General features: G+C 37.2%; 2 protein-coding genes across 2 annotated transcripts in view; both read left to right on the top strand.

Moving 5' to 3' along the window:
- Nucleotides 1-694: 694 nt before the first annotated feature.
- si:ch211-10d23.5 (uncharacterized protein LOC556599 homolog) lies at nucleotides 695-13,075 on the top strand. Its single transcript, XM_056449285.1, has 6 exons — nucleotides 695-861; nucleotides 1,001-1,026; nucleotides 2,700-2,852; nucleotides 4,226-4,348; nucleotides 7,645-7,671; nucleotides 10,420-13,075. Exons 2-6 carry the CDS (start codon nucleotides 1,020-1,022, stop codon nucleotides 11,295-11,297), a joined length of 1,188 nt encoding a protein of 395 aa, XP_056305260.1. The 5' UTR covers nucleotides 695-861; nucleotides 1,001-1,019; the 3' UTR covers nucleotides 11,298-13,075.
- A 1,803-nt stretch (nucleotides 13,076-14,878) lies between these two features.
- l3mbtl1 (L3MBTL histone methyl-lysine binding protein 1) overlaps nucleotides 14,879-24,424 on the top strand; it is a 42,583-nt gene continuing 33,037 nt past the window's right edge. Inside the window, exons 1-5 of the mRNA XM_056450004.1 lie at nucleotides 14,879-14,907; nucleotides 17,206-17,363; nucleotides 19,280-19,446; nucleotides 20,904-21,030; nucleotides 23,947-24,100. Of these exons, the coding sequence (XP_056305979.1) occupies nucleotides 17,228-17,363; nucleotides 19,280-19,446; nucleotides 20,904-21,030; nucleotides 23,947-24,100 (584 nt within the window). The 5' untranslated portion in view covers nucleotides 14,879-14,907; nucleotides 17,206-17,227. The remainder of the gene's footprint in view (nucleotides 14,908-17,205; nucleotides 17,364-19,279; nucleotides 19,447-20,903; nucleotides 21,031-23,946; nucleotides 24,101-24,424) is intronic.

Genomic DNA, 24,424 nt, shown 5'->3' with positions numbered 1-24,424 from the left:
AGCGGAATGAACCGCCAACTTATCAAGCATATGTTTTACGCAGTGGATGCCCTTCCAGTTACAACCCATAGCTGGGAAACATCCATACACACTCATTCACACTGATACACTACGGACAATTTAGCTTACCCAATTCACCTGTACGGCATATCTTTGAAAACAGCAACCGGAGGAAACCCACGCCAACACAGGGAGAACATGCAAACTCCACACAGACCCAACTGAGGCTCGAAACAGCGATCTTCTTGCTGTGAGGCGAACTGTGCCACCGTGCCACTGCCAACCCAAAATGGCGTTCAACTACAAATGTATCACACATGGAAGGCTCAACACAAAATAATACAGAAAAATACAAAAATCATCCAAACTAAAATAAAATTAAGTGTGAAAATCATAAAGAAATCAATATAAAACAGATAAGTTTTCGGCTATGGCAAGTTAAATGATACAAATAAATAAAACATTTTTAAGGCATTTTTTTATTTTATTTTAGTCAGGGCATCCGAGAAGAATAAAATATTTGGCTAATACAATGATAATATTTATCAAATCGTGCAAAGCAGAACAATCTTCAGTAACTCCATATAGTACATCTTGTCAAACCTTCGCCTTCCAGTTAGATTTTTCCCGCCTATGTGCAGGATGGAAAATTGCGCGTCATTCATGATGCGCCAGACACGTCATACATTTGCGCGGGGCTCAAAGCTAGCAAGAGGAAGCTCAGACACATTTTTCTGATTTAAAAAAGCGTTTTAAACAGCCGTGTATCGATGCTCTGGAAGCTGTGATATACAGAGAGTCTGTACCGGGAGAGTCGACAGTCGGGTTGACTGATATACATACTAAGTGTGCGTACTGGAGGTCAGTACATGTAAACATGCTTTACAATAAAGTACCGTCGTTTTTGTTCCTGCAGTTTTGTTCCTCTTACATGTAATTATTAGCGAATTTTGTGTTTGATTCTTGTAATTAATTCTGTCATTGGTGTATTTTTTTCTAGGCTTTGCAGATAAACAGTCATGACTGGTGAGCATTAAATACAATACACTTCTGCATGATAGTTTAAAGCGATAGGTGTTTTAGATCATTATCCAGACATATTTTAATATTATCTGGCTTTGTGTTTGGATGCAGTCGATGAGTTAATAATAATATTTATACATATAACATGCTTAATGTATGTAAAATATACTGTATACAGTTAAAGTAACTTGTGTGGAGAGATTTTGTTTTCACGAGGTGTTCTATCGGGAACAATAAATCAGTTATTAGAAATGAGTTATTAAAACTATAATGTTTACAAATGTGTTGAAAAAAATCTTCCCTCCATTAAACAGAAATTGGGGAATAAAATAAAAGGCTAATAATTCAGGGGGGCTAATAATTCTGACTTCAACTGTGTGTGTATGTATATATATATATATATATATATATATATATATATATATATATATATATATATATATATATATATATATATGTATATGTATATGTATGTATATATATATATATATATATATATATATATATATATATAATATATATATACATACATGCATACATACATACATACATAATTATATATATATATATATATATATATATATATATATATATATATATATATATATATATATATATATATATATATATATAACACAGAGAGATGATCAATGATTCCAAATGAATGTCCAATGTTACTGCCTGAAGTGGAGGTGATTTTAACAATAAACTTAATTTTCATAAAACTGTTCAGCAATGCAATTAATGCATATATCGTCAATTATGTTGTTCCATATAACCGGCTTCAATGAGGAAAATATGTATTAATAAAATCCCGTTATAACAAGAAAATACCTTTTATAACATTAAGTGGGAAAAAATAATAGCCTATAGAAGGCTAGCCTGAGCGTGGCAGCATTGCGTCACCGTGAATTCGTCTGCCTATCTGGTTTCGGAAAATAAAAAACAAGTCTTTATTCATTTTTGTTTTCTGGTGATTTAGTTTTTTCTTATTTGAAATAAAAAATAATTGTAAAAATGATTTTTGAATTTTGCTTTTCTGTTTTTCACCATGAAAAAAAAAAATGAGACGTTTTTTTTAATTTTCGTTTTAAAATTCGAAAACAAGTCGGCGCCAATAGCCTAGTGGTTAAGTGCGCTCACATATAACACCATGGGGCTCATGGCGACCCGAGTTCGATTCCCAGCTCGAGGTCCTTTTCCAACCCTTCCCCTCTCTCTGCTCCCAATACTTTCCTGTCTACAACCTCTACTGTCTTCTCCAAATAAAGGTGAAAAACCTCTTTAAAAAAATAAATAATTCAAAAACAAACATCGAAAAACGCATTAAGTTACAATTTTCGTTTTTTGATTTTAAAACGAAAATCAAAACCGCTCGTTTTTCGTTTTCAATATCAATTTCTATAATGAAAATCCAATGACCGAATGATACACTGACCGGAATTGCATAATGTTGCAAATGAAGTTTTCATTTGGGGTGGTGGGGGGTAGAAGGGCTCCTGGTTTTGGGAGCCGGGATTGAGGATAATATGATTGGAGTTGAGGGCTCTTTTGTTAAAAGAAGCTGTTGAGTAGTCTAGCCGAGCGTCCATTTTATTGATGACACAATGACTTTAAGCATGGGCAGCACTTTTGCTAACAATCATGATTGTTTTACTTGTTTGTTTGTTTTTCAGAAAGAAGATTCGTGTTTGTCAATGAAGAAGAGCTGTTCGGCATGATGAAGGACATCGACTGCCTGTACTGTAGGATTCCAGTTACTGGATCGAAACATCACCTCAAAAAGAGACACCTCAGATTCGCCGTCCATTATAAAGACTCTGACATTGGTAATTGAACCGTAAAGAACTACACTAGACATTTTACACTGAAATTAGGGGTGGGCGATATGTAAAAAATATCATATCCCGATTTTTTTCTGGGGAAATCACGATTCACGATTTTTATCCCGATTTTTTTTTTTTTTTTTTTAAGTTGGTTTTTTAAGAATATTTTGCAAATTACAAAGGTACAATACAACCAAACTAATGTCCCCATATAAAAATATACTCTTAGTATGTATGTATAAGAATATTTTAATCAAGTGAAGATTTAATGCAAGTGCTATTCTGCAAAGAAAGAACATTCAACAAGACTTGCATTACAATTACTGTACCATCAAAATGAACATTTGTTTAACAAATCTAACAAATCTTAGTTTAACAAGTCTAACAAATCAGCTTATTAGACATAGATCCTCAGCAACACCTTCAAAAATGTAAATGGCTTATTTTTAAAAAAAGTTAAATAAAGTTAAAATAAAAATATAACTGTCAATGCAAGTGCACAGACTTTAGCATAACTCCCAAAATAAACATTGGCTTAGAAAAGAAAAATGAACATACAAAGAGTAAACTACCTTTTGTACTCTGTTAAGTACCATAGATTTTTGTTAAATCAGCCGTTGTAGCGAAAAACTTTACGTTTTGAATTTTATTTTGAATCTTGCTGCGGCACTCATAAAGCTGTGTAATGGCAGTGGAGGAAAAATATTTGCGGCTGGGTATTTCGTAACGTGGATCTACGACTTTGAACAATCTTTTAAAGCCCTCATTTTCTACAGTCTTTATAGGAATCATGTCTTTGGTCAGGTAAAATGTCACGGCATCAGTTACGTCTTTCCAGCGCTTGCTCGTTCTCTCATACGGAGTTCCTTTGTGATATGTTTCTTTCGTTAGAGTTGTTTGTTTAAGCCTTGTCGTTTCTGGCTGCTTGGTTGTACCTGGTGATGTACTCGCGTGGGGTTCTTTTAAAATTTGACTCTCCGCATATTCTTTCGGGTGCTTTCTCTTGAGGTGGTTAAAAAGGTGCGTTGTGTTGCTATCCGCCGTGCGAATCTTATCATTGCAACATTTGCAATTAACTGTTATTTGCGCTGTGTCTGTTAGCAAAAATCCGAACCATTTCCATATTACAGAAGTTGAATTTTTTTTAGGAACCAACTCTGTGTTTCCCTCCATTGTCACCGACTCTGTCTATCGAACTGCAAAGGATATGACGTGTTGTGCACTTTATATGGCGATACAACGATTCTTCCGAAAAAGTGGATCGTGCAGTAATTTTGATCGTCCACGATCAAATATCATGTTATCGCACAGCCCTAACTGAAATGATGTTTTACACCTATTTGATCAGCTCTAACGCGGTCTGTTTTCTCGTACAGGGAAGTTCTCGATCCCATGTTACTGCTCTGATGGAGGTCATGGCAGGAGTCACTGGCATTGCCCAATGTGCAAAAAAAAATTGCAGAGGACAAAGGATTTCAGAATCCACATCCACAACCATGGTTTGTCTTTCATCTGTTTGGAAGTGTGTGGGTCAGTGACAAGAATAAAAATACAGTCTGCTGCTGCTGTTTATTTGATTATGTTTTCATAGTAAAGAAAAATAACCGTCTCGCACATTCACTGCAAAAAAATACAGTTTTTATTTGGAGTTTTTGACTTCTTTCTAGTCCAAATTTCTAAAAAATTCTTAAATCAAGAAGCATTTTCTGGACAAGCAAAAAATTGTTTTGTTTTCAGAAATAATAAGTCAAAATTAAGATTAAAATTTTTACTTTAAAACATGACAAGTAATGTATTTTTTGCTTTGAAATGGCATTATTTTGCTAATTTTATTGGCAATTTTTTTTTTATTTGCTTAAGGGGTTTTTCACCTTTTGTTATTGGGATATGATAGTGGAGGTTAAGGACAGGAAAGCATTGGGAGGAAGAGGGGAAGGATTGGCAAAAGACCTCGAGCCAGGAATTGAACTTAGGTCACCGTGAGCACCACGGTGCTATATGCTGGCACACTTAACCACTAGGCTATTGGTGCCAATGTAAATTGTCTTATTTTAAAGAAGATATACAGTTTTGACATAATTTCTAATATTAAGATATGTTTTGTGTCTAGAAATTACTTTTTGATTTAAGAATTTTTAGATATTTAGAATAGAAACAAGACAAAACCTCCTAAGAAAACCTCTTTTTTTAGTTGATTTTCAATACAAATGCAGAAAAATGTCAGTCAGTGTAAATAACTCCATTTCTCTCACTTAATTCTAGTTAAATCAACATTCTGTCAGGAACATTGTTGTGAGAGTTACTTTAAAAAGTAACCAATTACATCAATTAAATTGTATGTAAATAGTTGCTTTGTCTGAAAAGTAACTTACTTGCTCTGTAATTTAATTACTTGAATAAATACTATTAAAATCCATATCCAAAATCCAAATCTTCATAAATCTCATTGCGTACTTGACAGTGGAAATGAAACCCTTTAAATTCGTTACATGTGAGTCAAACATGACCTTTTATTTATTTTTTAACTCATTTTAAATGTTTTAAATAAAACTCAAGCATTTCAAATGAATGCTTTAAATCAGAGATGCCCAAACTAAGGCCCGTGGGCCAAAGTTGGCCCATAGTAACATTTGATTTGGCCCACCATCCCATCTGTAAAGATTGAGAGAGTGAGAATGATGGGAAGAGTTGGAGCGAATGCTTTTAACAGAGCTCATAATTTCTAATTTAACATAAACTTTTTGGCTTGCTTTTTATGAAATAAAAAAATGTTTCAGTTACATGGTTGAAAATGAATCAGATTTTTTAAAATATAAAAATACTTTCACTCGAAGGATAAAGGATAATGCAGCAGACATCGGCGAGCAAATCAAGGCAAAAACAGGAGCAGCCTGACTAGTGTAACAACATTCTGGTATAAATGAGATTGTTTTTAACTGTAATAAGTTCTTTATTATATTAAAAGATATATATATATATCTATATATATATATATATATATATATATATATATATATATACATACACTGCATTATTTAATATAAAGCAATATCTTCTAGTTACTTTTTTATATTAAATAACGTAGGAAATCACCTATCCCAACTTTAATGGAATAGAGTTTGAAGTTCGGTTTTTGGCCCTTCATAAGAAAACGTTTGGGCACCCCTCCTTTAAATGAATGTTTACTGTTGACCGATGTGTTTATTATACATGTGTAATTGTTAGACAAATCTAATATTCTTCAGTAAAATCGGTTATGCATAATATTTGAGTAACAACAAAAAATGTATGGGCACACAATTACTCTGCTTTTCTGAATATGTACCTTATATTTTCATGAAATGGTTTCTCCGTCAAGTAGCTTTAACCCTTGTGTGATGTTGGGGATGTTTTCATCCACTCTGGGCTGATTTTGAGTCTTAATTTGGCCACAACTTTCTCTGTGTTTCAGCAAATGGGATGATTTTTGGTGACAAATCTTATTTTGACACATATTGTGTGAAAATACTTTGAAATTTAAAAAAAAACTCAACAATACACTTTGACTAAAATTGACTACCCTTTCCTTATGTTGGGGGGCTTTTTTTGCCTTTTGCCTTTCATTATAAAGGTGTTTTTTGTACACCATATAATCATGCGTTCTTGGTTGTTGGGAGTTTTCCCTGTTGGACAGAGTAAAAATTACAAATTGTACTTTTTCCCAACTGGGAAAACAATGAAGAATGCATGATGATATGGAGTCAAGACTTTGTAAAGAAACTGTCGTTTAATTGGAACAAACATAACGAAAGGGTAGTCAATTTGAACAACACATAAGAGTTAAGCATGTTCAATTGTCTTGATAAAACCCTATGTTTGTATAACAAAAACTTCAATTACTCTGCGTTTCTGAATTGATTTTTACTGAACTGTTTTATTCATTGGTATTTAAGGCGAGAACATTTTTAAATGACCTAAAAATAAAAGTAACCGTTTTTATCTTTTTAGCTGGAAAGTCATTAAATGTAAATTTAGTCAACTAAATACAGCAATTAGTTGCTTTGTAGGGGCTCCAGAAACAATTTTTTTTTCCTGAGAGAGAAACAAACAAGTCCAAAGATGACCAAAGTCTTCTCTGTTTTTCACTATAGACTAATATTTTTTTTTTATTATTATTATTATTATTATTATTATTATTATTATTATTATTACTATTATTACTATTATTATTATTATTATTATTATTTTTATTAGAATATGCAAAAAGATACATAAATTGGGATCATACAAATGCAAAGAAACATCAACAAAAAAACAACAACAACAATAATAATGTGTGTGCATGTAAAGGTAACTTGGTGGACAGGTCAGAGTACATACATAAGGGACAATAACAGTCAATAAATGAAGCAAGTATCACAGATGTAAATAAAACAGATAGAAAGAAACCAGTCAGTGGTAAGGAGTAGCAACAATGCTTGTAATATATGATAGTAATAATGACAGTAAAAAGCTCCAGAAACTATAGCAAAACTATATTTAACAATTACTGTATCCTAGGAGAATATCCGTACCTTTCCAGACTGTAAAATGGATTTGAGTTTGGACAACATGAAGGAACGAAGTTAACTTATTAGTTTTTACAGATGTAAGGGGATTGAACATAAAACAATAAAAAATAAATCAAAAATTGTTGATTTAGCTAATTTTAAATAAGTAATTTGAACAAACAGCTAATGTCATTTTTTTGAGTGTATATGACTCTAATCCTTCACTTATTAGTAATCCATGTCTGATCTGTTTCGTGCAATTGCAGGTGTTAAGATGACCGACAAATCCACAGGTGAGAGATGATCTTTAATCATTTTCAGTAATAATCATCATAGTGATTTTTTATTTTTTTATATATACAATGAGTTCTTATGAAGTTAAAATATCAGTCAGTGAAAGAAATGGGATATTTTTTTACAATAGTATTAGCTTTAATCCACAGCCTGGGCAATTGGGACAGTTTTTGGAGCTAAAGAGTGTAGTGAACATAAGCTTGAGTTTGATCATCAGAATGGAGTCATGCCTGCGAGTGTAATTTATAGCTTGGACAATCACAGGTAAATTAAATGTGTTTGCAAAATCATGCATCCTTACTCTCGCGTTTGAGTTGGGCTCGTCGCCAGAAACCCAGAACTGTGCGAATTTAAGCTAATGGAGCCTTCTCACAAGCTTGTTATGATGTTTTAACGTTTATCATAATCTTAAATCCTTTAAAGTTTTTAATATATATATATATAATTTTTTTAAATGTATGAACATTTATATGTATTTATGAATGTATTATATCATCTTTGCTTTAAATTACAGTAAACAAATTAGCGCTTGTGTGAGGTGTTTCCAGTGCAGCATCTATGGGCTGGACAGTATATTTGATGTTATTTTTTGCTCTGGCTGCCGTCATCAGTCTCATTTTTTTTCCTTTTTCTGAAAGTCTTTATAACATCATCATGGAGTTTTTCTTTTATTATTTGAACAAATAAGATTGTAAAAAAATTATTTGTTGTATTCTCTCATTCAATACGCTCTAAGTTTTCCCAACTATGATGACCCAGAAGTACCCAGAAGTAAATAATATGCAGCAACGGGGGCCAATCAAACTTGGGTTCGGTCCAGGCAATTGAACCAAGTGTGAAAGCAACCTAATTGTCAAATAGACCAATTAAAGAGACTTCATATGTGTGGTTTTTTATTCCTGTGTATTTGATGACTAGTGCAGTTTTGGGCCATTCTTTCACCATGTCCTAATAACACGTGATGTGATAAAAGCTATCTTTTCCATGTTAAAGAGTTTTGTTTGAACTATCTGCGGCGTCGATGAACAAAATGTCTATATTAGAGATGACAGCAAAAAAAAACAACAACATAAACTACTTTGACATTGATCACCTCAGGTACTGATTATGTGCAGTATTCAGTGTGAAATGCTACCAATATGAGTTTAAATAACATTTTACATGACATTTATGGCCCGTTTCCCCTGAGGGGTATGGTACGGGTAGGTGCTGGGCACTTTTATCAAGCTTGTGTTTCCACTGCCAAAAGGGTACCCTTTTAGCGGGCGTGGTGTACGACAGAAAGTTTCAGACAATGTCATTTTTACTTAAGGAAATGTCACAGTAAAGCCGTACAGGTCGTTCACATATCATATGAGAAGCGCATATCATATGAGAAGTTGCTCACATAAATACTTGTGTATAAATGTTTATTACTAATCTTTCTATGAACATGATTATAACTGCAGATCAATGATAATAATGAAATAGCTCACTGTAGTGTCTGCAATTATATTAAATAAATAAATGCAACATGAACACATACAGACCCTTACAGTCTCCGATACATTACCAATTACAGACAAACTACACACAGCATGCGTTTAGTCTTAAATGGGTTCAAAAACCACAAGAAATATAGTCCACAGTCAGTGCAAACCTCTTATATGTGTCTTTAATCTTCAGCAGCACGTGTAGCCTCTTGTTAGAAAGTAATTTCAGCATTCCCAGTTCATAATAGGTGATGATAATAGCTAAACATGGCAGTTTGTTCATGTTTTAGGTTGCAGAAGCATCATTTGCTGCAGATTTTTTCTGGCTTCTTTGTTTTTTCGCATTTCACTTTCGTGTTTGTCTCGTTCTGACAGGATCGGATATCAGAGCGCTTCAATGATCACACGCACCTTACTAATATGAGCTCAAGAAGTTCGTTATTTTAAATATAGACGCGCGGCGAGCTCTCTGGAGAAAGTGAAATCGCTCGCACTTTTAGACGGGCTCGTAGAACAACAACAGGACACAGCAGATTTTGTTCTTCTTGGCTTTGTGGTTGTACATCAAGATGACGACATGGTTTGTTTGAGCTCGGTTGGTTATTATATGTATATATTACTACGGTGTCGTCTGTGTTTTTAAATGACAGTTCCTTTGTTTTCAGTGTCCTGCTTCTTCGAGTGACATATCTCTGTAAATAAATAACATTTAGCTGCGCCACTAGCTCCGCCTTATGGTACCCTTTGGGCCTGTTGGTACCCCATTGCAAAGGGTGACCAAAAAGTGGTACGGTATGATTTGCTTTTAGGTACCCTTTGACAATGGAAATGGCCATAAAAGCATACCGAACCATACTATACCGTACCACTCGTTGGAAACAGGCCATTATTGCCATACTACTAAAATCAGCAGCAGATTGTTCACCTCAGATCTTGAAAATTGAATTACTAGCAGACTGGCATGTTTGAAAATGTAAGTAAGAACTGTGACTTGGTGCAAACCAACAACATGAGCATCTCAGTAGCCTATTAATAATGCTAAAAGCCTTAACTATTTAAATGTTTCTGCCATGTCGCATTTGGTGCAGACAGACAGACAACTTGCTTGTTGCTGAATCTTCTTGGATGTTGTTAGGACATGGTGTTCTACATCTATTAGATTGTCACTGACAAGCCAAATTTAGCCTTGTTTTAGCCTAGGGATAATCTTTTAAACACAAAAAAAAGCTTGCTGGGTGTATACAAAGATTCACCTAAATGTTTTTTCCCTTCCAGCTGAGCTAGAACCTACAGCAGTTCTCCTGGAGACTCTACAAAACAACAACAACAGCAGCAGCAGCAACAGCAATAACGAAGACACGACACCAAGTACCAATAAGCTAACATGCCAGAAGTGCGGAGTCTACTTCACCACCGCGTCGAATTTGCGACGACACGAAAGGCTGCAACATGATCAACATGATCAAGACCAGCAGCCCATGTTATGCATAGATGCCAAAAAAGCCATCTACGTGACGCCCAAGGATCTGCACGGCCCCAGAGTGCCCATTCACATCCGCAAGTCCTTTGCCCTGCAGATTCTGCTGTGTGAGCTGGAGGAATGCTGGGACTTCATGAAGAGCCAGGCCCAGAATGGGAATCCAGGGAAAGAGTGCCGTCACCTGGTCAGGACGAACCATGCGCGGGCTTACACCATGCCTCCTCCGCTGTGTGTGATCTCTCTGGAGGAAATGACCCACAAAAACCTCCTGTCCAAAGCGGAGGCTGAAGACTGCCAGCAAATGAACTCCAAAGCATGTTCAGAGGGAGTCGACTGCGTCTACCCTATTCTCTGGGGGGAGCAAGACCTTCTATTGGAGCGCTGCATTTATTTTTCCGTGCACACGGGGCTCAAGGACAAATGGTGTCAGTTTGGAAGGACGCGCGTCTCATTTGACACCAGATCCAAAGTCTGGAAGTGCCAGTGTGAACGTGGAGGAGACGACCGCTGTATACACAAGTGCCTGTCCATGTGGTGGCTGTTTCAGGAGCGTCCCGAGCTGCTGGAGAATACCATCGAAATCAACATCGAGAAAGTGGACTTGATTGAGGAGGTGGTCATGGATGCAGAACATGCGAATAAAATGTCTGCAGAGGTCGATGAGCTCTGCTAGGTTCATCTATCAGAAGTGCAAGCTCATTTTCTGTGATTAAAACACTGGACGTGCTGTTGATGTTATCGTGGAATTAATTAAAGGCACAGTATGTGGTTTTGGTCACTAGAGGGCACGTGTTCACAACAAATAAAAATGTTTAGATGACTGTAAAGGCTGATTTATTCTTCTGCGTCAAGCGCACGCGTATGCTACGGCGCAGCCTACATGTGGACGCATAGTCCTCACCGTGGCCGTCGCTGACACGCACCTCTTAAAAAATGTAACTACACGTCGCAACGACTCGTAGCGCAAGCTCTGTGATTGTTCGGCTTGGTAGTGCTGACGAGTGTGGGCGGAGGTGAGAGTTGCGTGAACCCGATGCAACGAGTGTTTACTAGTGTGGAGTCATGTGAATGAGCTCCGGATGGAGACTGTTGTTTTGTGTTTACCTTATGATTAAAGTTGTTGCACGTCCGCTGGTTCCTGCGTCAAAATGAGCGAGTTTGAGCCACTTGTACTTTTAAGGTAGCGTTCAGAAAAAACGAAAACACCCGCAAAGAAACTTGACACAGAGGAACATAAACATCTACTGCCAGCTTGCGTTTCGGAAGTGTTATAAGTATAAATGCATGACCACATGCACTGCATGCGCCGTGGGTCACGCCAATCACTTGATGCAGAAGTATAAACCAGGCTTCAGACTAAGGCCAATCCCAATTCTACCCCTACCCCTTGTTTTGCGCATTCCTGTAAAGGGGTGTCCCAATTCTGTTTAGCTTGAAGGCGTAGGGCTAAGGGGAAGGGGTAGAAAGTCCTTCGAATGGAGATTTTTCAAGACCACACTCTAAAACCAAGGGGTAAGAAAATTTCCTTGAATACACCAGCCACAATGGCAGGATAGTCATGCTTAAAAAAAACGCGCTAAAGGTAAAATTTCGCTATCTATAATCCCTAATAACAACAACTCCTGTACAGCAGTTCCACAACATTCTGTCACTCAGTGACACTGGAATACCCTGTCAGAAAAGTCTAGTGGCTGGGAATGGGAATTTTTTTGCAGTGTCTGCTATAATGTTAGTTTTGTTTTCGTGTGTTTATATAGATGAATATGGCCATGGTGTAAATGCACAGTACAGTTATGGTTTTATTGTCACATTAGATTATCATGATAACATGATATATGTCTTCAGTGATTTCCTGAAAATAAATACCAAAAAACAACACAACTGGAATAACTACAGCAGTCGCGATCATCTAATCTCATATGAAGCAAGAGATCTCGATGATGTGTGCAGGTGCTGTCCTATTTTTTAGGGTAAATTTTGAAGCTCTTCCCATTCACACTCCATTTTAAGGGCCAAGGAGAAGGGGAAGGGGTACAAAAATAGAATTGGGATTGGGCCTGAGTGTGGAATCCTGGCAGTTGTGGTGTTCATCTGATGGGAGTCCTGTAGAAATCATGTTGATTGATGAGTAAAGTATTCAACACTTAATATCATAGTATGAAGCAGAGTAAACCTGAAAGCCATGAAGTGTAACTCGGAAGACAGCAGAGCTTTTGTTATGCCACAGTCTGCCACTTTCTGTTCTTCGGCTCGTGATTATGTGAAGAAGCAATGCTGTTTTATCAGACTAAATACATTTAAAGTTTCAGTTATAATGCTGCTCTGTGCAGTCGGATAAAACACACAACATATTAAAGCCTCTCTGCTAATTGCTTGTGTTCTAGAAAACCAAACCAGAAATCGAGGGTGCGTAACATCATTAGCATAAACACACAGCACATGCTATGTCTCACTGGCTAAAATGACTTATTTTGTTTTGGAATTTTAAAATTCTTATAAAGATTTGAGATATTTAACACTGTTCTCGTGGATTTAGGAGAGTTTTATGATGAAAATCGTATTTAATATGCCTTCAATAGTGCTTTATTAAATGTTTTTTTATTTGTGGTCAACATTTTTTATAATGTTTATAATATGTACTCCTAAATCTGATTTATTATTTGATCGTACTTCAGGCCCGTAGCCAGCCTGGTGAAAGCCAACCTGTTTTTTTTTTCTTAAAAAATTTAACCTTTTTGCAGTTATTTGCCACACTTTGAATACTGAGATTTGAATACTGCATTACATATATATATATATATATATATAGTGACATTTAAAGCACTGTTTTTTTTAGCTGAATTAGCTTGTCAGATGGTCATCATAATCATACTTTTTGATGTACCTAATATTTCCTAAATATTTAGAAAAAAGCTTTTAAAATACAAATTTACTACATCATATATATTTAGAAAAAAAAAAGCACAGGTGCCAAATCCAGATCCTGGAGGGCGGCAGCTCTGCATAGTTTAGTTCCAACCCTGCTTCAACACACTTACCTGTAGGTCTCAAACAAGTTTAAAGGACTCAATTAGTTTGATCAGGTGTGTTTAATTAGGGTTAAAGCAAAACCCTAGGAACTGGATTTGACACCTGTGTGTTAAAGTTTTAAAATAAAAACTGTAGCCTATTGGCATTTATTAGGCAAATAACAAACTGGGCAGCATGTTCAATTTTACTCAAATTCATCAGAATTTGGCCATTTCACTCATTCATTCATTTTCTTTTCGGCTTAGTGCCTTTATTAATCCAGGGTCGCCACAGCGGAATGAACCGCCAACTCATCCAGAACATGTTTTACTTAGAGGATGCCCTTCCAGCTGCAACCCATGTCTAGGAAACATCCATACACACTCACACACTAGGGACAATTTAGCCTTCCCAATTCACCTGTATCGCATGTCTTTGGACTGTGGGGGAAACCGGAGCACCTGGAGGAAACCCACGCAAACGCGGCGAGAACATGCAAACTCCACACAGAAATGCCAACTGACCCAGCCGAGGCTCGAACCAGCGACCTTCTTGCTGTGAAGCGACAGCACTACCTACTGCGTTGCCCGCTTGGCCATTTCAATAAAATATAATTACAAGATTTAGAATAATAGTTACTTGAGAAATGTTTTCTCTTTTTAAAAACAATACAGTGGCGAATAATGACTACTCTTCTGTCAGATTGTGTGTTTTCTTGCGCAGCTGGATGTCGGACTGGTGAAAAATAGTTGTTAGCATTGGCCAATTAGCTGAAGTCACACTGAAGCCACAGCTAACAGGATTCCACTTAGTCTTAAAGGCTTTTTCGAAGGGTTAATTTCACTATTTATGATGGCATAGCAGTCAAAATAGGACAAATAAGCTCATTATAGGACAAATGCTGGACCTTTAGTATGATGACTGTTTGCTTACTGTATCAAAATGATGAGAAATTTGTGGTTACCGATGTGTTATTTCGAGTAAATCGTGGTTGATTTTAGTAAGGTATTTCGACCACAAAGACGATTGTTTATTTATTTACTCAGTCATTTGCATTCACTCACTGCTGAAACAATTCGCTTTCATTCATTCATTAATAACAGCTAAATATTATAAACGTTTCGATTGCACTTAATTCTTTACCAAACAATCCACACAGATGCAGACGACACAAGAGAAACTGTAAACGCAGCACACTTTCAAACATCAGGGGACTCTGCGCTTATGATTCGCGCATGCGCAGATCTTATTCCTTCCGAGCTGGACCAGCACTGGTGAGAATAAATTCATTATCTGATCGCCTTCACATTACGCACAATTCATGTCCTGCCATTATGACATGATCGATATAAATACGTTCTACGTCGCGTGCTTTTTTGATGGTTATGACGACGCTCGTTTTACCGTATTTTTTCCTTTACACAATTATTTAAAAACCCCTATATAATTAGCAATTAAGCTGAGGTTGCCAGGAAATTAAAGCATATGTGTTAATGTCGACCGTCGAGACAGACAGCTTCTGTCTTTTCCTTATAAACTCATCGGAATCTGACGACGATAATAAAGCAGGCTTTCAGTCAAAGCGGAATCAAATAATGAATGGTTCGCCTGTTTTACACTTTACTGCACAAGAACATGGACTTCCGCCATTTTGCACTGCTACAATAAAGACAGTTCTGGCGAGAAGAGAGGATGTGCTGGAATTGAAGCTTTTTGAACTGGGACTGATGATCTCCTCCACCATCAGTTTAAACATTAGGCTAGGTAGCCTATAATCAAGCATCACCACTATCAGTTTATGCATTATGTATGGCTAATCATCATCATCAGTGTATGAATCATCTTCACCACCATTATGAGTGTCCATGCATCTCACTCAAGTTCATCATCAGTAATCTGTCATTGTGGGTTGATTCTCTTTTTCACTTTTGTAAAGGAATGGCAGAAAGTAGCCTACTTAGTAATCATTTTCCCCTTGAAACATCCAATGACCATGACTAATTTTTATTTTTTATGCTGTAAACTAACCCCACGCCATTGTAAGTAAACAAACATGTTTTCTGTCAAGAAATAAAAGCCCAAATTCCCCAAAAATACTTCTGTGGAAACGTTGTAAAAGAGCATGATACATACCAAGTTAAAAATAGGATCCTATGGTAGTTTATAGTAAATACTATAGTGTTTTTTTAACCATACTATAGTAAAGTGTACTGTATATTTCATATCCCTTTATTAATGAATGCTCCATCATACTGTAGTATTAACAATAGTGAGCTGATATACTGTAATAAATACTGTAGTATACTTTAGTTTTCACTTCAGTGAACTGCAGTGTATATTGTAGTATAAGTTACCCTATAGTTGTATAAAACTACATTGGGTCAATATTACTAAAGTTGTGTTACTGTAGCAATAATTACCACAACAGATTCATTCAAGTACTTCACTAAATGGTTCAAAAACACTATTGTATTTACTAGGGTTGTCGTGATACTATTAATTAATCTTACGATACTATACCAGCTAAAGTTTTACGATATCAAGTAGTATTGCGATACTGTAATTCATAATTCAATTTATAAAGAAAATTGTCAGAAATACTACATTTTATGTTGTAATACTTGAATGTAATTCATAATTCCCTTAAGGCCAAATAGTATTAATTGCACGTCACGCCACCTAAAATGTATTCATTCTTTTCGTTTGTTTTGTAGATAACTCACCAACAAAAATACCTTAAAATAAAGGTACAAATTAAACCCAATACAACCTTTTACAAAGGAGCATTTTCCCAACAAAATCAGACCAAATGAAATGGTCAAAATTGTTTCCTGTTGCTATTTTAGGTTTTTCATCTATTTTTTATTTCTGTCTTATCAGGTAACAATCCAAAGTAATTCAGAGCTTCACTTTGTGAGTCATTCTTTTTAAAAGATTGTCGCGGTAGTCACTCATTCATTCATTTTCTGTTCAGCTTAGTCCCTTTATTAATCTGGGGTTGCCACAGCGGAATGAACCATCTGTCGCGGTAGTAGTAAATCATAATAACAGGAACAGAAATGAACCGATTCAGATATGCGTTCGAACTGAAACGTCAGAAAACGTGCGATAGGCTACCATAAAAGGCGGGAATTCTGCGCAGTTTTGCAACCTTAAAGGTGTCTACAGACTATTAAAATCTATTGTTGGACAAACGTGTGAGCATTTTAGTGACTTTTTTAAGATGCAACATTATTGTAGATAAACCATTAATGACGATACTACCGTTTACAAACTACAGTGGCACCGCCAGTATTTTGGAGCCATAGTATCGCGATACTACCATAGTATCGGTAAACACTGCAAGTTGCAATCCTAGCATTTCTTATGAAGTACTTTAGTGTGTACATACTTACAAGAAGCATTTTTATATAGTGTGACCGAAGTACATGAATAATTTATGTGTATCGTTTTTTTTAAGTAAACATTTCATTAAACCAACAACAGCAGTAAAGAAACTATATCTTTTATGAGTTTGTTGCTGAATAGTGAACTGCTTCTGTTTATCTTCATGTCCCTGATTTCTCTGTTAGTGGTACTGAGCACAGTCTTGCTATGAGTGCCAAAGTCGACCTGGATATCCTTCCACACAATGCTGACGGCCCATCTGAAAGCAGCGTCTCTCACGCTCCCATCGACACCTCCGCTCACCGGCTGAAACCCCAGGACACCACCACTATCATTTTCCCAGGTACTTATATTTGAATAAAGAGTTCATGAATGTTATGATCATAGCATAGGTCTCAAACTTGTTTTCTGGAGGGCCGCAGCTCTGCTTTTGCTCCAACCCCAATCAAACACAGCTGATCCAACTATTCAAGGTGTTCAAGACTACTAGAGACTATTAAGCAGGTGTGAGTTGGAGGTGGTTGGAGCTAAACTATGCAGAGCTGTGGCCCTCCAGGAACTGTGTTTGAGACCACCGCCTTAAAGGGACACCATTTAAAAAAAAAAAGTTGAAGAAATGTACTTACCCAGATAGCATACGAATGTGGGCCACTTTAGGCAGTTATGCAGCACTGGTGGTATTCCTTCGGCCCAGACAAAATGAATGTGAGCCTGAAGTGGCCCACCTATACAATGGCAAAGGGGGGCCAAAGATTCAAATTCATATATGGGCCATTTAAGGCAAAGATTTGGCAAAATGTAATCTGAATGTGAGCCTAATGTGGCCCATGTGGAAAATGGTAAATTTGGCCCAAATGATGGAGGACAAATGTGGGCCACAGTTATTTAAGGGTAATATGGGTCTAAACTTTAAGTGGCTCACACGTGATAAAATGTGGCCCAGATATCTTAAGACATATGTGGGCCACTTTTGGCAAATATTTGGCACAGTAAACTCTGGCTATTGCGGCTGTGAGTCTAATGTGGTCCAGAGAAATTATGACAAATGTGTCCCAGTTATTTTAATACAAATGTGGGCTACTTTTGGCAAATATTTGGCACAGGAAGCTCTGGTTAATGCGGCTGTGAGCCTAAAGTGGCCCAGAGAAGATATGGCAAATGTGGCCCAGTAATCTTAAAACATGTGTGGACCACATAGTCTAAAGTCACCATCATGGAGAAAAGTGTTTGCTCAGCCCTGAACTTCTTAATATAAATTTTCTTTAGGGCTGCTGTAACTTTCAAGAACTTTGCTTAAAAAGTTAATTCATTAAAGCAAACAAGCCAAGTGAAAAAAAACAATAAAATGAATTGAGGCACAACCTGTGATGAAATAATATAATTCACTGATGTTATCCAATGTTAAATCCATTATTAGAAGTGACGTAATAACATGCTTGCACAAGCCACAGAATTATGAAGGTTTATAAGCTAAAAGAATTCTATGGTTTAACTTGTGCTCACAGAGACATCAATAATCAGTGAATGAACCTCAACAACGGTGACCATTAACAAAATGAACAAAACTCACAAACAGGAGACTAAAAGTGACAAAATCAACAACGTCAACATGAACAGCAGAATCAACAGCAAATAATGAAAACTGGAGCATCAATAAGCTATAGAATGTATTCATACTGCAATGCATGCTGGGATTTTTGTACTTTGCCACACCCAGCAAGTTTAAGGTGTAGGCCGGATCTGGGCCAGAATAAAAGCAAACTGTGGCCCAGAATAGGTTCAGTTCTGGTTCATTTGGTTGAATTCTGGCTAATATGTGGCGAATATGTGGTACTTCTGTAGTGACATCATGTACTGAGATGAAATAAATAACATAAAAAATAAAAATTTGCTATTTTATAAGCTGATATGGCAAGGAACTATACACTCATTCTGGCGTAATAATCAAGGGACTTTGCTGCTGTCCCATGGGAGAGGGAAGTCTGGGGTTCTCTCCCAAGACTGCTGCCCTCGCAACCTGGCCCTGGAATAGTGGATGAAAACGACTGAATGATTAACTTAGGAGGATTATTTATTCACTTTAAGAATAACAACATGTGCTTGCTACATAAATGTTTGATTACATAAACGATCGACTTTAAGTGGTTAAGGATTTTAAATGTAAACTAAATTACATTGGTGTCCAGGGTCGAGGGATTGAGCATGAATGAACTAAATTGACAGGTTCTCTTTAAGACAACAAGCTTTTATTTTCTATAGCTTCTGCTCATCCATTGCCCAAAGTGGAGCTGCCTCAAAATGCAATCAAGGCGATTAAAGGCAGTGATCTGGAGGCCACGTCACATCCTGCTCAGGTTGGAGGGACCATCGTCCATGTTCTGGGCTGGAAGGAGGGAATGGCAATCCTGCCTGGAAGTAATCTGAAGGTGAGCAAATCTGTCCTTCATTCTACCGATCAGCGGCCGCACCAGTGTCTGAAGTCTTGTAGGGCATTTCCAAGTATCCTTTCTCAGAGATACCCTGAAGGATCAGCATTGTTCTCATATCATCCCAGTGGAATGTAGTTCCTTACACAGAGTACCCGCGGGGTCTTAAACGCATTGAAAAAGTCTTAAATTTGATAATCTGAAATTAAGGCCTTAATAGCTTTGAATTTGGTATACAAAGTCTTGGATTTCGTTACAAAGGTCTTATTTTGTTCAATTATTTTTTGCCTTTCCTAGGATTAAGTTCATACCGTAACGAAATGAACTGTTACTAATGTAGGCTAATTAAAAATTCATGCAGTGTAACGCTGAGTGCACCTCGTGCTCCATGTCATAGCAGAAAGCACGACAGCGTGCGCACCTATTATTATGGTTACTAGGTAAGTAAGGTACAGAACAAGATAGTCGCTAGCCTAGTTTGTCGGCTAAAATGGGAAAGTGTCAGTTTAATCCGATGTGGTCAAGGAATCCGAATTACGTGCGTTCCTGTGCCAGGAAATGACCGCGACGCCTACTGCTGTTGGTGCTGGATATCTTTTAAGCTGGTGATGCCTTGAATTTCATTTGGAGGATCCCGGGGGCACCCTGTTACATTTCAATTTTATTTTTGTCTTTCTTTTCCTTCCCATTTCATTTTATTAATTTATTATTCTTTATTTTTTCCAAGTTGTGAGGTTTGCAGAGTAAAGTGTTTATTTGGGTAGTGTTAGTAATAACATTGAATTCTTCATTCATTCATTTTGTTTTCGGCTTAGTCCCTTTATTAATCTGGGGTCGCCACAGCAGAATGAACCGCCAACTTATCCAGTATATGTTTTTACGCAGCGGATGCCCTTCCAGCTGCAACCCATCACTGGGAAACATCCATACACACTCATTCACACACATACACTACGGAAAATTTTAGCTATTCCAACTCACCTATAGCGCATGTCTTTGGACTTGTGGGAATAATTCGGAGCAGCCGGAGGAAACCCACGCAGACGCGGGGAGAACATGCAAACTCCACACAAATGCCAACTGACCCAGCTGAGGCTAGAACCAGCGACCCTCTTGCTGTGAGGTGCCAGCACTACCTACTGCGCCACCGCGTCACCCATACATTGAATTATAATTTATTAATGTTGTAATTTGTTGATTTGATTATAAGAAATTTGACATAATAAAATGAAGAAGGACCTATTGTATGCGGCAGTCTTACAGTTGTAATTTAGTAATAATTTACAACTTTTGTAAAGCTGCTTTGGCACGATAGTTATTGTGAAAAATGCTAAACAACTAAACTTGAATTCAGTTGATCAGCAAAGCAGTTTCTGTTTTTATTTTATCACTGGAGTGAAGATAAAAAACATTTATAGCAAACGCTCACTAAATGTTGTTAATCTATTTGATTGCAGTTGTGTGTTAGCGATACTGGTTCGCTGGAAGTGATCAGTGAAGGTAAACTAGGCCCTACTAACCTGACCACTGAAGGAGCACAGATGAAACCAGCTAATATGGAGTTCAAACAAGCTGAAAAAGCAGGTAATTATTAGTGAAATACTGTGGAGTTATCACAGCTTCGGTTTTATGTTGTTTGGGTGCTTTCACACCTGTGAATCGATTCATTTGTTCCGAAACAGGGATTCAAATTGTTACATTGTTGCTCTTTGTTCTTGGTGCGGTTCACTTTCACACAGCAAAGTTTCTAAATGGACTAAAATAGCTTAAACAAGTCACGTGTGAGTAAACTCTCCTCACATTGGTCAGAGTTTCCCGGTTTATTTTGCAGAGTCCCGCTCAGCTGTCAGAGGGGAGTGGTGGTTTCTAGGGGCGCTGTTAGTGGTGGTGGTGGTGGTGGTGGTTGGCGGTACGGTAAGGATGATTCTAAGGGCCCAGACATTTGTGGGGCCCCCAGAGACATTATCAAACCACCCCCCCATCAATACCCCCCCCCCCCCCCCCCCCTTCACGTTCATCTGCGATTCCCCCCAATTCAATTTCATCCGCAACACTTCGCTTGTCAGAGGGCCTGTGTCAGCCAGCGGCGCCCCTGGTGGTTTGGTAGTGTTTGACAGGGTGCGCACAACGTGTGTGAAGAGCGAGGAGGGATGTGGTGAGGAGAGGTGAGAAGGGTGCGCGACATATTTGAGGACCGGGAGGGAGATGCGCGATTTCCGGAAGATTATTACTTGTTTGCGGGCATCCGGGAGTCGCCTCAAATGCACAACTTCTGGGAGACTTGGGGTGTCTGGAATGACCTCCCGCTCTACTTATAAATCTCTCTTCATATAGCCGTATATATGCCTATTACATATCCATAATACACTGTGATATAGCCGGGCTCGGATGGTATCGCTTTCTCATTACAATCGATCCACTCCAGAGTTCGTTTCGATCGAGCCGAGACCACCTCATTCAGGCGATCTCAGACCGATTGTTTTGTTGTAGATCTATGCGCGGTTGCTGGATTCACATATGCCAAACGAACCGTGCTAACTGGGGAAACGAGACAGGTTCCGAAACAAAAGTCTAGGCGTGAAAGCACCCTTAAAGTTTGTCAGTTTATAAATTTGTTTCAATTGAAGTACGGTCAGTCAGGGCCCAGAATGAACACTGTCCTGGATGCAAACGTTGGCCTTGAAGAGGATACAAAATAGAGTTAAGGTTATTGCACACTGAAAAGTAAGAATGATTAATAAATCCGTATGAAACAGTCCCTTAAAAGTGATGGCGCATCTTTAGTTTCCTGCTCCGGTGCTCTTTGCACTCACACTACAAGTATAACACACGAAAGCCCAAACCGTGCTTTGGCACGCCTCTTGCAACCAGGCCAGGGCTGGCCAACTGAACCGTGCCTGGGCCAGATTCGGAGCACTCACACTTGTCGAACGAACTGGGAAACGCGCCTGGGCACAGTTCGGATAGCATAGTGTGAGTACACCCTTATTCTAGAGTTGGCTTAAAATTGTCTTTGAAGAGCTCTACAAAAAACAGAAGTATTTAAGAGTTGGCTTAAAATTGGCTTTGAAGAATATGCAAATTAAATTATTTAAGTGTTGGCTTAAAATTAACACCAGAGATCATACAAAATAGAGTTATTTAAGTGTTGGCTTAAAATTAACACCAGAGATAATACAAAATAGAGTTATTTAACAGTTGGCTTAAAATTGGCTTTGAAGAATATGCAAATAAAAATTAAGTATTGGCTTAAAATTAACACCAGAGATTATACAAAATAGAATTATTTAAAAGTTGGCTTAAAATTAGCACTGGAGATTATTTATATAAAATAGAATTATTTAAGTGTTATCTTAAAATTAACACCAGAGATTATACAAAATAGAGTTATTTAAGAGTTGGCTTAAAATTGGCTTTGAAGAGCTCTACAAAATAGAGTTATTTAAGAGTTGGCTTAAAATTGGCTTTGAAGAATATGCAAATTAAACTATTTAAGTGTTGGCTTAAAATTAACACCAGAGATTATACAAAATAGAATTATTTAAGAGTTGGCTTAAAATTAGCACTGGAGATTATGTATATAAAATAGAATTATTTAAGTGTTATCTTAAAATTGGCTTTTGAGCGTATACAAAATAGAGTTATTTAAGAGTTAGCTTAAAGTTATCAATGAAGAGTATACAAAATAAAATTAATGAAATTTTGTCTTAAAATTGGCTTGTGACAGTACACAAAATAGGATTATTTAAAAGCTGGCTTAAAATTGGCTTTGAACAACTCTACAAAATAAAATTATTTAAGGGTTGGCTTAAAATTGGCTTTTGAGGGTATAGAAAATAGAGTTATTTAACAGTTGGCTTAAAGCTAGCACTGGAGATTATACAAAATAGAATTATTTTAGAGTTGGCTTAAAATTTACTTTAAAGAACTCTACAAAATACAATTATTTTAGAGTTAGTTTTAAATTGGCATTATTCGAGTATACAAAAAAGGAGTTATAATAAAGTTGGTTAAAACTCAGGTTTGAAGAGTACACGAAATAGAATTTCTTAACTGTTAGCTTAAAATGCATTTGAAGAGTTCACAAAATAGAGTTAATCAAGAGTTGGCTTGTTTAAGAGTTTGTTAATAGTCAGCTTTGAAGAGTTCACAAAATAGTTATTCTAGAGTTGGCTTAAAATTAGCTTTGAAGAGTGTAGAGTTGTTTAAGAGTTAAAAATCAAATCACCTTTATAGAGTATACAAAATAGAGTTAATCTTGAGTTGGCCAGTCTCAGTTGACCAAACACAGGTCCAGTTTGCATCCATGACCTTGCTAACATTTTCACATTGTTAGTAACCAAACAGCTCAAAAAGCTGATGGAAACTGTTCAGCTGGAAGAAAACAATTCAAGCATTTTAGTTGTGCACAAGTAGATGGCCCTGTAACATTAAATACAGAGCAGCTGTCAGTAGTTGTCTGTCCAATAGCAGCGTCACAGCAGTGTGTTCTTACCACAGACGTCACAGCCGGTGGCAATGGCAGACCTGCTGCATTTCTGGAGGCCGACAGACTGCACAGGGCTCATATAGAGGTGCAAGACAGTCCCGTTCACAGCAGGTGCGGCCAAAACATGCACCTGACAGAGCTACGGGGAGAACCGATATCAGAAATGTAAATTCACTACACTGTTCTACTCATAGATTATATATGTGCACTGCAAAAAATACTGTTCTTACTTTGTTTTCGTCTTGTTTCTAGTCCAAATATCTAAAAGTTCTTAAATCAACAAGCATTTTCTAGACAAGCTTGTGTTTTAGGCTCCACGGTCAGGCACACTGCTATTGATATCGTCAATCTGTCAACCTGCACTTGCATGTGTTTTGAACAACCCAGGCTCATTCCGAAAACGTAGTCCCGAGGACGTTTCTGGAGACCACGAAATACATCCCGGGAGGTACGTATTTTTGCAGTTTTTGGTTTTCGCGAATCCGCGAG

The sequence above is a fragment of the Danio aesculapii genome, chromosome 23 (assembly GCF_903798145.1).
Source record: "Danio aesculapii chromosome 23, fDanAes4.1, whole genome shotgun sequence".
NCBI lineage: Eukaryota > Metazoa > Chordata > Actinopteri > Cypriniformes > Danionidae > Danio > Danio aesculapii.
Note: the sequence above shows the minus strand (reverse complement) of the source record. Positions and strands in the feature narration are given on the sequence as shown.